We start from the raw sequence: 15,177 nt of genomic DNA, 5'->3' as shown, positions 1-15,177 counted from the left end.
GTTGCAACCATCATTGACATGGAGGAACAGGACTGGATTATGGACCAAATGCCTGGACATCAAAAAACTCCATACACTTGATCACATCCACTATCATATTGCTTCTTTCACCTCAGATGAACTCAAAAAGTGATAATACTTTAATGATAACTGGTAAACTGCCACAGTCTTTATCAGAACCTTGATAAGCCTGGTATAAAGGTCCAAAATATTGAGACTAAGTAGCTCATTAACAGTATAAACATAAAATAATGTATATTAGATCATGCTGTTTTCTCATTAAAGACAATTATATACTGGAGGCATTTTACAGTAATATTATAGGCCTATTTTATTTAAAAAAAGTTAAAAATATGAAGACTCTTCTTGTTTCGCACAACTTTGTGAGTATTACCAAGCTCAATAATTAAGTTGAGGAACCTTTCGAAGTTAAGAGGAAATTGAAAAATATGCTAAAAAAGGGGTTCAAACATTTAAAGTTGTCACCATTAACTAAGGGTAGTTTCATAAAAACTGATTTCAGAAAGGATGATTGGTTTGTTTCAAAGAACTCCGCCTAACTTTGCACTTTTATTGCGTCAAGTTGACACAGCGTTTGATTAGACAGCATTACACATCCACAGCACGCGGGACAGCGAGGGACACCGGATCGATAACAGGTCAGTTCATATGACAGTTGTCTGAAAATGGGATTATAACGTGTGTGGAATGGCAAAACACATCTTTTTCATCGGTGAATGAAAGAATGTGATGTCAGTCGAGTGCGAGTCTACGATTATGTTATGTCTCCATTTGTCTGAAGGTTTTTTTCAAGCTCACTCAAACAGGCCGCGCCTCAGAAACAAAAACGCTTTCACTATCGATAACTACAGAATGAGAAGAAGTCCATTGTGAGATTATAGGTTACTGTTAATGCCGAATGCTGAATGGCGCAACAATAAAATTCCTCAGGAAGTGGGTGAGAGTTCACACTCTAGATTCTCTGTTCAACGCTCTTGAGTTGTCATGATTACGTAAAATAAATACGACGAGCATTCTATACTAACGCCCACTTCTTTGAAGTGTAGCAAATATATAATTTGTGAGCGAATGTTGATTTTACCTTGACTTAAACTTTTTTTTTGAAGTTATCTGAACATTATAAGCGCCACAAAATCGATTGTCATATGCTATATAATATAGTATGTTATTTGATGTTCCGTGTCTGTCAATCTAAAGGGAGTTGAGAGAGGACCTGCCTTTACGTTCCTTCATCTCCCAATACTAGATTACAGCAAATCACAGAACGTGTAAATGTTATCCTCTAAGGCTTAAAGGTAGACTTTTTATTAATATACATTTTTATATAATGAATATAACATACATTTCCTTGTTATAACATATTTATTATTATTTCTATCATATATTCGTTTTTATGAAACATTTTCATATTATATTACAGTACATTATATTATATGATTATGCTTAATAAATTGTGTGTTTACTTTCTAAGCTCTTATCTGATATATGATAATAATTTTGTATCTATAACGGTTATCATGATTTGCACAATGCTATGTTGTTTATGCATCATTTAATTTAAATTACCAAAGTATGACATGTTCATTCTTAGTCATGAAACAACATTATAACCAACCAATCAGATTGTAGGATTAGGTTAGGATTGGAGTTAAAGGGATAATTCTTTCATCATTACTCATTTGATTTATTTCTGACCAGCCTGTGAGTTTTAAATGTGACTGTAAGTTAGTGTTTATAAGACGGATCCAGACTGATTTTAGATTTTCTAGATTTTGTGATTAATACTGCTACATCTTCCACAGAATGGCAGATAGTGGAAAACCAGCAGAGAAGGACACAGAGGCATCACAGGCTACTCCGGAACAACAGGTTTGTCACACACTTCATGACTCTCATCTACAGACAATTCAACAACAGAAAATCTTTTTATTTCCAACAAATATGAAATTCATGATGTCATTCATGAGGAAACCATTCTTGCATAAAGTAACCCATTTAATTTAAATCATTAATCTGCGTAAAGATGGTTTTATGAAAACGTGATAAAGCTCAATGTACATTAAAAACTCTGAGACAAACTTTAATATTTGTGTTTCAGAGTGTAGTATCCCGAGTGAGCAACCTGCCCCTGGTGAGTTCAGCATGTGGTGCGGTGTATAATGCCTACAGCTCTACTAAAGACAGCGTGCCGCTCCTGAAAGGAGTAATGGAGGTTGCAGAGAGCGGGGTGCGCACGCTGGGTGCTGCTGCTTCTACGGGTTCCAAACCCATACTAGACCGACTGGAGCCTCAGAGTAAGGATCTCAATAGATTTATGTTGGTGTCTTATTATGCCTTGTCTTTTATTTGTGGTGTTGTTCTTCATAGTTGTTGAGTAACAAAAGTTATTCCTGTGTTCTTTTTTGTGTGCAGTTGCAATGGTAAATGAATATGCCATTAAAGGGCTGGAGAAGGTAGAAGAAAACCTTCCAGTTTTACAACAACCAGCAGACAAGGTAAAGCCTAGACAGACATGTTTTGCATGCAACTTATAGTACTTAAATTGCTCTATGAATAAGCATTGTCTCTCCATTGCAGCTGGTGTCCGATACAGTGGGCATGGTGTGCCAGTCAGTAACAGGAGCAAAGGATGCTGTGGTGGGGGCTGTGCTGGGTGGTGTGGAAAAGACACGTATGGCTGTGGCCGGCGGCATAAACACTGTCATGGGGAGCCGTATGGGTCAGATGGTCAGTAACAGTGTGGATAAGGCCCTCACCCACTCTGAAGACTGGGTGGATCAGAACCTTCCAATCAGTGAAAAGGAGCTCGGTGAGTATTTCAGTTGTGGCCACCACAGCTAATGAACAAAAATGAAGCAATAGAGAATGCAGTGTTTAAAAAAAAAAATTCTTTCACTTTCAAGTCCCACCATTGCTTTGTTACCGTGAAATAAAATGAATAACACACTGACCTGAATTTTAAAGTGTTTAATACCATAAAACATGTTTCTTTTTATTTTGTGTATAACATATATTAATATTAATCTATAATATTATATGTACATACACTACTGTTCAAAAGTTTGGAGTAAGGTTTTTTTTTTAAGAAGTTAATACTTTTGTCCAGATAGCTTGCATTTAATTGTTCAAATTTGACAAAATACTTTTACACTGAAAAAATAAATACATGAATGTTTTTCTTTTGAACCTGTATCATGGTTTCCACAACAATATGAAGCAACATAACTGTTTTCAACTTTGATAATATTAATAATATTAATAATATGTGATAATATAAAAAAATATTTATTGAGTATCAAATCAGCATATTAGCATGATTTCTGAAGGGTCATGTGACATTGAAGACTGGAATAATGGCTGCTGCATTGCCATTTCAGAAAAATAAATTACTTTTCATTATTTCATTATCAAATAGAAAACTGTTATTCTACATTGTAATATTATTTCACAACACTAACATTTTTTTCTGTGTTTTAAAATAAATGTAGTCTTGGCGTGCATTAGAGACTTTTAAAAAACATAGAATAAAAATTTTTAATGACCCCAAACTTTTGGTATATATTAATGTAAGGTGTTGACATCAGTGTTGTGTGTTCTGCCCAAAGCTGAACTATCTGAACCAAGACCAAGTGAGGAGGAAGGATTCATAGTAACTACTAGACCCAGCTATTTCGTCCGCCTGGGAAAACTGTCTGCCAAAGTTCAGGACAGGGCACTTGAGCAGTCTCTCATTAGGGCACGCAAGGCCAGAGACACTACACATGCAGCTGTGACTCAAATGACCAGCACTTTGGACCTACTGGAAAGTGCCCGGGTAACCTTGGCCAGTGCCAACCAGCAGCTAGGGGGCGCTCCGGAGCAGTTACTGCAGCGATGGAAAGAATGGAAGGAAGGGCAGCCCAAAGAACTGCAGGAGAAAGTAACAGCTGAGACACAAGTAGATACAACAAAAGACAAGGAAGAGGTAGTTTGTTTTACTTAAAATGCAATACAACATATGTCTATGAATATTTATTTATCTTACTCCAGACTATCAGACACATTCTCAGTGTGTATATGTGGATGTCTCCTCATAGGAACTGGAGTCGAGAGCTCTGTCGATGGTAAGAGGTTTGAGTGATCAGCTGATGGCAGCATGTTCAGGGGCTGTGTCCAGTATACAGGGTCTCCCAGGCACTGTGCAGGAACAGCTTCTGAATGCTCGACATACAGCTGGAGAACTCCAGGCATCTCTGAGCAGCACCAACACACTCACACCCATTCTCTTAGAACAGACACGGCAGCAGATGGGCCAGGTATAGTCATTTTGAGTCTATGTTATTTTGTACATTGTAAACCAATTGTTGTGCTTTATTCTATTTTACTCTATTTTAAAAATGTATGTAGAATTTAGAAAAGTGTTCAGTGTATATTTTCATCTTTCAACAGGTCCGACAGTCATTGGATGGGGTCGTGGAGTACCTTCTCAATAACACTCCTCTTAATTGGCTGGTTGGGCCTTTTGCACCTCAGAAAACAGAGAAAGGCGATTGAAAATGCCATACAACTTAAGTAAAACTGCAGAAATAGGTTACTATATGGTTCAAATTGTTGCATGTATTAACTATTTCCATTTTCAAATTTTAACTAGTGTTAACTGGAGTCTTCAGACTCACTCTAAATTGTTGAAATTACAGCATAATGAACATAAAATGGCAAATTATCATTTCACCAATGTCAGTATTCTAAAAGTTTTGAAACCACTACCAGATAGAGTATGTAGGTTTCTGCGGGTGATATACTGCTCTGTAGCATTCAAACCTTTGTGGTACTTAAATACAAAAAATGTATGTACTTTACTAAGTACAAACCATACTTCATAGACACTGGTTTTCATGATTTTCATATCATAACCCTTGCAAAAGGTTGATTATCTGAAATGCTAAATAAATGTATTACTAAAAAAAAAGAAAAAGTTTCTTTGTTTTGCTTTCTGTGCACAAATTAAGGATTTTTTTAAGTGAGGTAATATTTAATAATGAACCATTTCAGCATATTTAAGGTTATACATACGCAATATCACAGAAGCAAGTGACCATTTCCTTTTGCACAAGTGAGTTTTATTTTCTCATGCATGCATATATATAAAATTCTTCTTTTTTTCTGGCTGCTAGCAGTACTTTATGATTTATGGAGTGCTAAAAAAACCAGAAACAAGACTTTTCATTCTACTTTATCTTACATTCCAAAAAATGTATGCAAATTAGTGCATATTTAATTAGATAATGACTAGTTTTTTATATTTCAACATAACATTTGTCTCAGTATACTGTAATGAATCATCCAGGGAAGTACTGTGATATCAATTAATTAATACTTATACTATATTTAGCTGTGTTGTCTTTTAACAACAGGAGTGGAACAAAAATAACATACATTATGTTTATATAACAGCAACATTTGAATGCAGTTGAATGAATAATTCACAAAAAAGTAGGAAACTTTCTTTGACACTAAACATGAAAATAAAAGCATTCATAATTCCAAAAACTTGCACATTCCACATTGCCCTCCCTAAAATATCTTTTTAATCTAAACTGCTCGGAAAACAATACAACTGTGGCACATAAACCAATGTTTTCTCAAACCAAATATACTGCATGTTATATAAATACATAGCAGCGTTGTTGCTGTGAACTGGACTTGACTAGGGGGAAGTGTGATGATGAAGTTTCGATGATGGCCAAAAGATGAATTGTTGCACCACGGGTGACGTCACGCCTGTTGTTTCGGATGACGTTGAGAGAAGCAGGCCGCACGCGCATAGCAGGAACCTGCCCTGTCAAGGTTTTTGTGGATCAAGGTCGTCGATTTCTCCGCAATCACACGAAAATACGGGTAAATATTCGAGCTAACGTGGGGTTTAAGCCACCGCAAGTGTTCGTTGGACGGTCTTGGGGTCCCAGATGTCCGTTTTGTGTGCGTGCCATCACGTCAGCTAGCCGTTAGCAGAGCTAGCGTGTTAGCCTAGCTAGTTGAGTATCACAAACAAAATTACTTTAATCTGGTCAGCGATTTTGACACCAGTATCTGTACGTAATATTAACTACTATGGAAGGAAAACTTTCGCTGTCGCTTTTTCGATTTGTTGTTTGTCGCGGTAACGTTACTCGGGTCAAAAACTAAATGTTTTTCTAAATGCGGAGCCGCTCTCATCTGATTTTTCCTGGACATGCTCCAAAATAACCTTATTCATTCCCCGCTCTCTTGTTAATCTGTCGTCGAGATAGTTCAGATAAACATCCGTTTCAACATTAAACACTTACTGGCAGTATTTTATTCGAATTGAAGCGCAACTTGTTGCCAGATTGTAATCGTCATTTGATCAGCATGCTGTTTTCAGTAACCTGGTCCATTGTTAGAATTTGAGAAACAAAACGCAAATAAACAAAGGAACTTTTGTGTTCGTGTGGCATATATTCAGTCTCTAGCAGGGTAACCAAAATTAATGCAAATGGTTTAAAGTTGGGTTTTTGCTCACTGTAACGGGAATCTATCAACATTAAACAGTTTCACCAGTTTCATGGATAAACTTTGCGTCTTTTCTTTTCTCTTCCTGTTTAGAAATCTATTATTCTATATAGCCATGTTAAGAGTAAATTAACAACATAGAAATGGGTATTATTTTCAAAACATTTCAGCAAAGTCAGGGTAGAGCACAAAAGGTTACATGTGATGCAATTAGTTTTATTTTAACGATGTCTGGCATGTATTATGATATTGCAATTATGCATTTATAGTTTTTAATGTGCTTTTAAAGAAATAGTTGGTAACACTCAATTTTAAAGTGTCCTTGTTACACTCTACGTGTGTTTTTAGTTACTGTAAATTATGCATAATTATAAGAAACTAACTCTAAACCAAACCCATAGCAATGAAATGTTGCTTATTAATATTGCTCAGTATTCATTAGTGTAGTAACAATGCAACGAAGACAACATAAAGTGTAACCGAATAGTTTTCTCAACAATAAAAATTTCATTGTTTATTCACCCTAATGTCTTTCCAAACCTGACCATGGGCTGTCAAGCCACAGAAAGGACAAAAAAAAAAAATCTTTTGTCTGAATGAATTGCATCCTGTATTCACACACAGCTACCACATGGCTTCAGAAGACTTCTAATATAGCACATGAGTTGTATAACTTCCAATGGTACTTTTATAGACCTTTTTTGTCTTTGGAGCTTGATTCTCAATGGACACAAGGTTTTATAGAAGATATCTATGTGAAGTTAATTTATCTGTTTCATAGAGAAAAAAATTAATATGGGTCAAGAATGAAATCACGGTGAGTAAATATTAAACATTTTTAGATAGATTTAGATAATTTTTAGCTGCATCATAATTTCCTTTTATATCAGGCCTTTTTTGTCACTTCATGATAAATTATGCTTTTGAAATACTAATACTTAAACCCTGTTTCTAGGATCGCCCTCTCCCGTCCCCCTTACCCCCTTCTAAAACAGCATGGCTCAGGAGACAAATCAGACGCAAGTGCCAATGCTTTGCACTATGGGATGCGGTTTTTATGGTAACCCTCGCACCAATGGAATGTGCTCTGTCTGCTACAAGGAACATCTGCAGAGACAACAAGGAGGGGGCAGAAACAGTCCCCCAGGTGAGAAAGGTAGGTTTCTAGGAGATCGCATGTACCTGTTGAATAAGGAATTAAATGTGCTCACTCAGTTTTGAGGTTAAGCAGAGTTCATGATTAGGTTTCTGTTGGTTTCTTTCAGGTGCCACATCTCCTGTAGGTTCCCCAGGAGCATGTGCGGTAACAGTGGAGTCCACCCCTGTACTCACTACGGAAGCCGTTACCCCACCTGAAGAACGCACGTCTAGGTAAGAAGGACTTTACAAATCTTAGACTGTTCATTCTTCAATTGGTATAAACTACAAGTGCAAAACAGCTTATGTTGGTATAGGAAGGAATTATAACAAATAACTCTGTATTCGGTTGTATTGTTTATGCAGTAGTTCGCCCAGCCCAGTAACCCAGCAGATGACTGCTATGAGCATCTCCCAGGACATGTCAACCACTGATTCAGACAGAGCAGAAGTGGAGGAGGAAGAGGAGGAGGGCTCGTCTAAAAGCACAGGTCTGCTGTGTTCAGTCTCAAACATGCACATTGTACAAAATCTTCAGGGGTATTATAGTCAAGTAAACTAAAATCATAAAGTAGTTTTGTTCCTTTAGCTTTAAAAAAAAAATACTCAAAATTAATAATTTTGCAAAAAGCTTTTCAAATTATTTGTATTTATTACTTTATTAACTTATTTGTATTTATTATTATTTCAAATCTCTTTATGTTGTAATTTTTCCTCGTTAAACCATTGCATACATAGTATATTGAGTCCATTTAGCACATGGAATATCCAACAAATCAAAGAAAAACGGGCAGGTTATTCTAATATTAAACCAGTTGTTAGTAGAAATTGTATGCATACTCATCCTAGGAGAATCATGCAATTCACACTGAACTTTGTCAACATGATGCCAAGACACTGAAGATGCTGAATTGTGAACAAATTTTGGATTTCTTGAATGGTGTTTCCATGGTGAATTATTAAAGTAAATAAACAGTAAAATCATATAACAATAATTCTTTAAAGTGCATTATCCAAACTCTTCAAAACTTTAGACATATGAAGAACAAGTCATTTTTAGGAAACATGCTCAGTTTCATAAATTTATAATGCTCAGGGGCCATCTTTTTTTTTTGTTGAACAGACAGATAAAGGCCGTAATACTGTGGTTATTGGATAAGACCTCTTTTAAGCCTGATCCTTTACTTCTCAGTTCAAATAGTTCAAATCACAATTACATACATACAAATACATAAAATAAGTTAATATGTACTGTACAGGTAATAAAGTTTTAGACAATTATTTCACAAATGCTTATAGATAATTAAAATCTTTGTGAAAAATCCTTATCATAAAGTTTTGGTTACACTTTACAATGTCTAATTTGTTAACATTTGTCAATTAATTATCTAACATGAACTAAAAATAGACAATATATTTTTTTACAGCATTTATTAATCTCTTTTAATGTTACTTAATAAAAATGTTCATGTTTATTTGTAGTACATTAACATCTTTAAACTCATGATTTATCAGTAAGTTTTGAACTTAATATTAACTAACATTAATAAATGCTATATAATAATTATTCATGTTAACTAATATAGTTAATGAACGTTAACAAATTAAACCTTATTATAAAGTGTTTGTTTTCTGTGTGTGTGTTTCACCCTCTTGATGTTCTAGTTTAACCCTTTTATTGCTGTATCCCTTAAAACCAGACTGCCAGAGGGTTACTGTAAATGCATGTGCCCACTGTGCACTGTTTTCCTGATGCCACCATGGTGGCGGTTGCGCTGGCTTGGGCCCATCATCGCTGCTTGCATCCAACAAGCATCCAGTTATCATCCAGCATTCAGTGTAGACAGAATCGCTGATTATAAGGGGTTCAGTTGTCTATAGTCGCATTGCACTGCTCGCGTCCAGTGTAAACACAGAGTAAAAATAGCAAAGCACACCAGATCGCATCAGTGAAACTCTCTTTGTTTGTTTGCTTTAATTTGCTACGGATTCATTTTTAAACAAGACAGTATGATGCAGGAATTTCAGAGAGACTGAAAGTAATGCTGAGTCTGACTAGAGTGGATCCAACAGTAATGTCCAAACACATAAGTGTGAGTAAACGTGTTTTTACCACTATTGCATTGCCTGTTTCAGACCGTTTGATATATACTTTAGCATTTAAGGTTTTTATTCAGACGACCCATGTTGCATTCAGACAGCGTAACACCAGTGCCCGTCTGTTATTTTAATAAGAGAAACTGTGACCGTATTTTTCGGACTATGAATCGTACCTAAGTATTAGTCGCATCAGTCCAAAAATACGTCATGACGAGGAAAATAAACATATATAAGTCGCATTTATTTAGAACCAAGAACCAAGAGAAAACATTACCGTTAATAACTGAAATATTAACTTAATTTATTTAACAAAGACCAAGAACAGATATTGGTAATCTGTAAAGGCAAGTTATTCAGCTAACGGTACACAATAGTACACAGAACAACAGGCTGAATAGGTGCCCGGTATGTTAACATAACACTTTAACCGTTACAGGAGCACTGAGCAGCATAGCGCGCCCTCTCGCGGCTGTAGACAGTAATGATTTCTCTTGGTTCATGTCAAATTAATTTAAATAAATAACTCGCAGGACCAGCCAAACTATAAAAAGAAGTGTGATTCATTCATAGCGGTGGGCACTCACTAGCGAGTCTTGATATGCCCCGCCTTCTGCAGAGAGGCTCAAAAACAAGATAAAAAAAATAGCCTATTCTAAAAAAAATTTGTTTATTTATATGTAAAATCACACTAACATTAGAAGTAACAAACCTTGAAAAAACTTAATACCAAAATAAAGCCCTCCATTCAGTTCTCTTTATGGGAAGACATGAATACTGGTGATTCATTAAATCATTGATCTGAGTGTCGGAGTATCATGTAAGTTTGTTGTGTTTTAGAAATGAGTTGTTAAAGGCTGACCATGTCTGTAATCACAGGGCCAGAAGGTGAAGCTGCACAGGCTTCTTCAGACGGAGAGCAGACTCCTGACAAGAACAAAAAGAAGAATCGATGCTTTATTTGTAGGAAAAAAGTTGGCCTCACGGGTAAGAACCAGGAAAGAGCTTATTGTTCTTGAATGAGGGCTGGGCCACACTTTGAGCAGACTTCAAATCTTACAGTATACAGCTTTCCTTTTTAGTTGAGAGAGTCAGCAGATGGTCTCCTTCTAGGTTTTGTATTCCAGCTCAAATATTCACTTTTGTGCAGTCTTATTACCATTCCCTGTGTTCACACATATAAAAATTTGCATCCATGCGAACATATTGATACGAAGAATAAATGTTTCTCGAGCACCAAATCAGCACATTGAAGAATGGCGTAATGGTTGCTGAAATTCAGCGTAGCAGTCAAAGAAATGGTACATTAAAAAAAAAAAAAAAAAAAAAAAAATATATATATATATATATATACACATACATATATACACAGGGTGCGATTTGTAAAAAAACAAAAAAACATTTTATTTCATAAAAATACATATTGAGAACATGAACTAGGTGACGTCATGTGCTAATTAGAATATTTATGACGCAAGTGCGTAGTATTCTATTGCCTCCCTATGCTCACATACTGCAATTTAATTTAGCCATTTAATTTTATTTTCAATAAAACTTTTTATTACTATATTTTAATGTTTCTGTTGTCAGAAAACGGAATATTATAATGACTGAAACGCGGTCGATTAAGACTACATAACCAGCTCTCACACATTAATCTGCACTAATGAAATCAAATACACATACGATAAAGTCAGTGGTTGTGCTGTGACTGATGTCGGCTATACTTGCTTGTAAAATAGAATTAGAAGCAACAGAATATGTTTCTTTTATTTTTTACTGAAAGTTCTGCTGCTCTCTGCGCTCACTTGCAGATGCTCTCCTGCTCTCTACAGCTAGGACCAAAAGCATGTCTGTTAGGCAAAAGTCAAGAATTCCCTTTTAAATTCCAAGGAGCCCATCTTCTTCCAATACTATTACACTGTGATTGCAAATGTATGCTTGTATGTTACCAAATACCAAATTCCCACTATTACTCAGTGGATAAATATAGATTTTTATTTTATTAAAAAAAATATATATATATCAGTAGATCTTAGTTAATTTGTCATACTGCAGGTTAGTGCTGCATTTGACATGATCCTTCTGGTATCCTGCCAATTCTTTAGAGACCTTAATCTTAAAATGTATACCCATCCGAAATAAATGGCTGATTGAAATACTGAATAAACTTTCCTTTGTGTTTGTAGGCTTTGACTGTCGCTGCGGTAACCTGTTTTGTGCTGTCCACCGTTATTCTGACAAACATGACTGTCCCTACGACTACAGAGGAGCCGCTGCCGCCCGCATCCGCAAGGAAAACCCCATCGTGGTAGCTGAGAAGATTCAGAAGTTATGAGGACTGTCAGCTTAAATGAGCAAAAATAGTTTGACCTGCAAGTTTTGGAACCATGGCGCTGAATAACACCATTCTAAACTGGGTTCATTTCTTCATTGTAGGATAAGGTGGGTGGGGTTGTAGGGTAGAGCCCCTGCTTGGCCAGTCCCTAAATGATCATCTCCCTGTCTCTCCCAGAAGGGGCGGTGTAGAGGTGTGTGTGTGTGTGTGTGAGAATGAATGTGTGACATGTTGAGAGATGTTTTTGTTTTTTTCTTTTCTTTTTCTAGAGAGCCAGGGAGAAAAGGGATTGGTTGTCAGGTGGGGATCCATGTGCACCGGGGGGAGAGTGGACTCTTTTGTTTTTACCCTGGCATTGACTTTTGTTAGGATATTATTATAACATAATGTTTTATAGGATCCCTAAAATGTGGGTTGAGCAGTCTAATTGGAAGTGCTGGGACATCGAGAGAGAATTTCTCTGATATTGCAAAAGGTTGAAGAATATAGATTTTAATGACTACTCTCACATTTACCCATGTAAAATTATTTTACTGTTATTCTTTTTTTTTCTTTGTTCTGATTAATTATCCCGACATGTCAAATCCCAGGCTGTGCATTTAAGAAATATTTTCTCTTTTATATATTGACTTATCATGCTAATGTTGGGTGCATGAATAGTTATCGGATGGGGTTTGAAGGGGGGCGGGGTGGGGCGTAGCAGGAGCCTTGAGATAAGCGAGTGACTGAGTTTTTTTCCCTTCTTTTTCTGTTTTAATGAGTGTATGGCATCAGAAGATCTATATTAATATATTGTATGTAGCTTGAATTGTGTGATTGCATTCTATTTATTTTGTATTATCATTTGGTTGGTTGGTACTGGAGGATTGGAAGCATGTGTCCAAAAAAAAATCTTGTTAAAAATCCAGTAGGTAATCCCTTAATAATATTTCTTTCTTATTTGCGTATGCATTTTTAAGAATTATAGGTCCTCGTGGAGGAAAGTCAGACGTGATTGGACTTTTCAAAATCAAAGCACAAGATCAATCTTTAGTTTATTCGCACAAACACACAAAAAAATGCAGTTCCTATAGGATCCTCGGTTCTGCATTGAAGCTACCAGCAACTTTTTGGATGTATCCAATTATTGCTAATGCACGCCAGCGATGAACCATTGTGACCTTTGCTCTCAGAGTCGCCAAGCTTTGAGAGCAAAGTATTCGTTAACCACCAGCAGACCAATGAATGATGCTAATGGAACCGGCTACTAATTTGTTTATTAGGCAATGCCTCTCCGGTCCAAAAAACATGGACCTACAATTAATACCGATGTGCTTAGGATGTCATAGTGGAAGATGCACGCTTCCCCAACTGAAGCATTGCATGCTCACAGAAACATTAGGCCAAATGCAGAGTTTGCTACAGCCACATATTACATTGCAACACGAATGTGAAACACAATGTCCCAGTGCATGGGCGAATGGAGCCTGCTTTTCAAATCAGCAGGATTCTTCTGTTCTCTTATGTAAATATTACATGGCTGCCATTCTAAAATAGAATGATTAAGAACTTAGAGCAGGAAAGGTTCAGCAGGAAAATAAAAAAACGTCTGTTTTGTGCTTATGTAGTGTTTATTAAGTACCCATATGTAAGGAGAAAGGTGTGATGTGGTGTTCTCTGTCATCCTTTGAGTGCATCCTGTGTCTTTGTGCTGGTTGTTTGTTTTTTTTTGAAAGGGCTTAAATGTCCATTTTGTATTTATTCTTAATGTTGTCCAGCATCTTCCCTCATAATGTCTCTTGGTGTGCACATTTTTTCATGATTTATATGCAGTCCCTTGATTTACAAGACTTGTCGAAAGCAACATGGTGGATGTATCCGATTAGAAGTTCTGGTAATGACCTTGCTGCTTTATTAAGGAAATGACTTCTCCTCAGTGGGGCTGCCAGCTCAAGATGGCTTTTGTGAAAGCAGGTATAAGTGGCTCAGTGAGCTGGCATCCTGACAGCTTTTTAAAGAGGGTTTGGATCTCACGCTTTCTGTCTGCTCTGTTTGCTGGAAGATAATCCTACTTTTCTAGGGTTTGAGTGTTAGGGATACAGATGGGTGAAGGCCATGTCAGTGTATGGGAGTGCTAGACTCCTCTTCCTGGTGAGATTCTTGTTGTGTGGTTGGCACAAAACTGTGAATGTAGTCAACTGCTTGACTCTGAAGCTCTAGTGGGTTGAAAGCCAGCTGGTCACCTCAAATGTTGCCTTCAGTGTCTTATCAGTCAGTGTCTGGCACTGTATGCCAGTTCAGTATCTTTTCTATGCTAGCAATGATTAATCGTCGAAATTGCATGTTATTGAGCAAAATAGAGAAGTGATTTCTTCCTTAAATGTAACTGATGAAGATTGGCCTTGATTTTAGTGATGGTCTTGAGATTTGTATTTCTCCCAGTAGTTACTAAGAACATTTGGATGGGTGTTGTGAGTTTCAGCTCAGCCCCGTTCAGCAGTACGTTAACCAGCATTCATGAATTCATTTACCACCGTGCCCAGTCCCCCAGAGACACCACCAGATACCTTTTTGTTTTCTTTTTAAATTTAGGACTGTATGATGTGTATGAGTAAGTATAAAACCAATAAAATCACAAAGTTTATTTTAAATTTACACAATGTCTTACGTTTCTTGAATTAGTGCACATATTTGCTCAGACCATCTAAAGCAGTTCTCAACCAGAGGAGCACAAAAGTCCTAAAACTATCTCAATTTAGTTATATAAACAAAATGTTAGAAGAACACTAAAAATAATTATGTACAACATGAAACTAACACTTCTGAGCTTTTTTTTAAAATATAAAACAGAAGTACCAGCTGTACATCTCAACTTGGATAGGACAACTGTGAATAGTCTTGGATAAAAATGGGTCTTGTCATCAAAAAGGTTAATAACCACTGATATACACCTAAAAGTAAAAGTTCCAAAGTTTTGGTGGGAGTGCCATAAAGGAACCATTTTGGGTTCCCAAAGAGCCTTTCTGTTAACTGTTCTTGAACAATTTCTTTCTTAGCTTGAATAATATTTAATAATCTGAAGAACCTTTTCCCAC

The 15,177-nt window shown here is 36.4% G+C and overlaps 2 protein-coding genes across 5 annotated transcripts; both read left to right on the top strand.

The window, feature by feature from the left end:
• The first annotated feature begins 511 nt into the window (after window positions 1-511).
• Window positions 512-4,969, top strand: LOC113069893 (perilipin-3-like). 3 transcript variants are annotated; one of them, XM_026243000.1, is made up of 8 exons: window positions 512-659; window positions 1,824-1,890; window positions 2,120-2,315; window positions 2,434-2,516; window positions 2,599-2,830; window positions 3,627-3,985; window positions 4,098-4,316; window positions 4,450-4,969. In XM_026243000.1, the coding sequence occupies exons 2-8, from the start codon at window positions 1,825-1,827 to the stop codon at window positions 4,552-4,554; spliced, it is 1,260 nt and encodes a 419-aa protein (XP_026098785.1). In that variant the 5' UTR covers window positions 512-659; window position 1,824; the 3' UTR covers window positions 4,555-4,969. The 3 variants fall into 3 exon arrangements, with proteins under 3 accessions (XP_026098785.1, XP_026098787.1, XP_026098786.1); XM_026243002.1 differs by lacking the exon at window positions 512-659 and adding an exon at window positions 934-958; XM_026243001.1 differs by lacking the exon at window positions 512-659 and adding an exon at window positions 1,219-1,316.
• Window positions 4,970-5,747: 778 nt separating this feature from the next.
• LOC113069892 (AN1-type zinc finger protein 5-like) lies at window positions 5,748-14,737 on the top strand. 2 transcript variants are annotated; one of them, XM_026242998.1, is made up of 6 exons: window positions 5,748-5,898; window positions 7,487-7,678; window positions 7,797-7,902; window positions 8,035-8,159; window positions 10,645-10,752; window positions 11,955-14,737. In XM_026242998.1, exons 2-6 carry the CDS (start codon window positions 7,528-7,530, stop codon window positions 12,101-12,103), a joined length of 639 nt encoding a protein of 212 aa, XP_026098783.1. In that variant the 5' UTR covers window positions 5,748-5,898; window positions 7,487-7,527; the 3' UTR covers window positions 12,104-14,737. The 2 variants fall into 2 exon arrangements, with proteins under 2 accessions (XP_026098783.1, XP_026098782.1); XM_026242997.1 differs by having other exon boundaries at window positions 7,487-7,687.
• The last annotated feature ends 440 nt before the right edge of the window (window positions 14,738-15,177 follow it).

This window comes from Carassius auratus, unplaced genomic scaffold (genome assembly GCF_003368295.1).
Source record: "Carassius auratus strain Wakin unplaced genomic scaffold, ASM336829v1 scaf_tig00002576, whole genome shotgun sequence".
Taxonomy (NCBI): Eukaryota; Metazoa; Chordata; class Actinopteri; order Cypriniformes; family Cyprinidae; genus Carassius; species Carassius auratus.
This window is presented reverse-complemented; position numbering and strand designations above follow the sequence as displayed.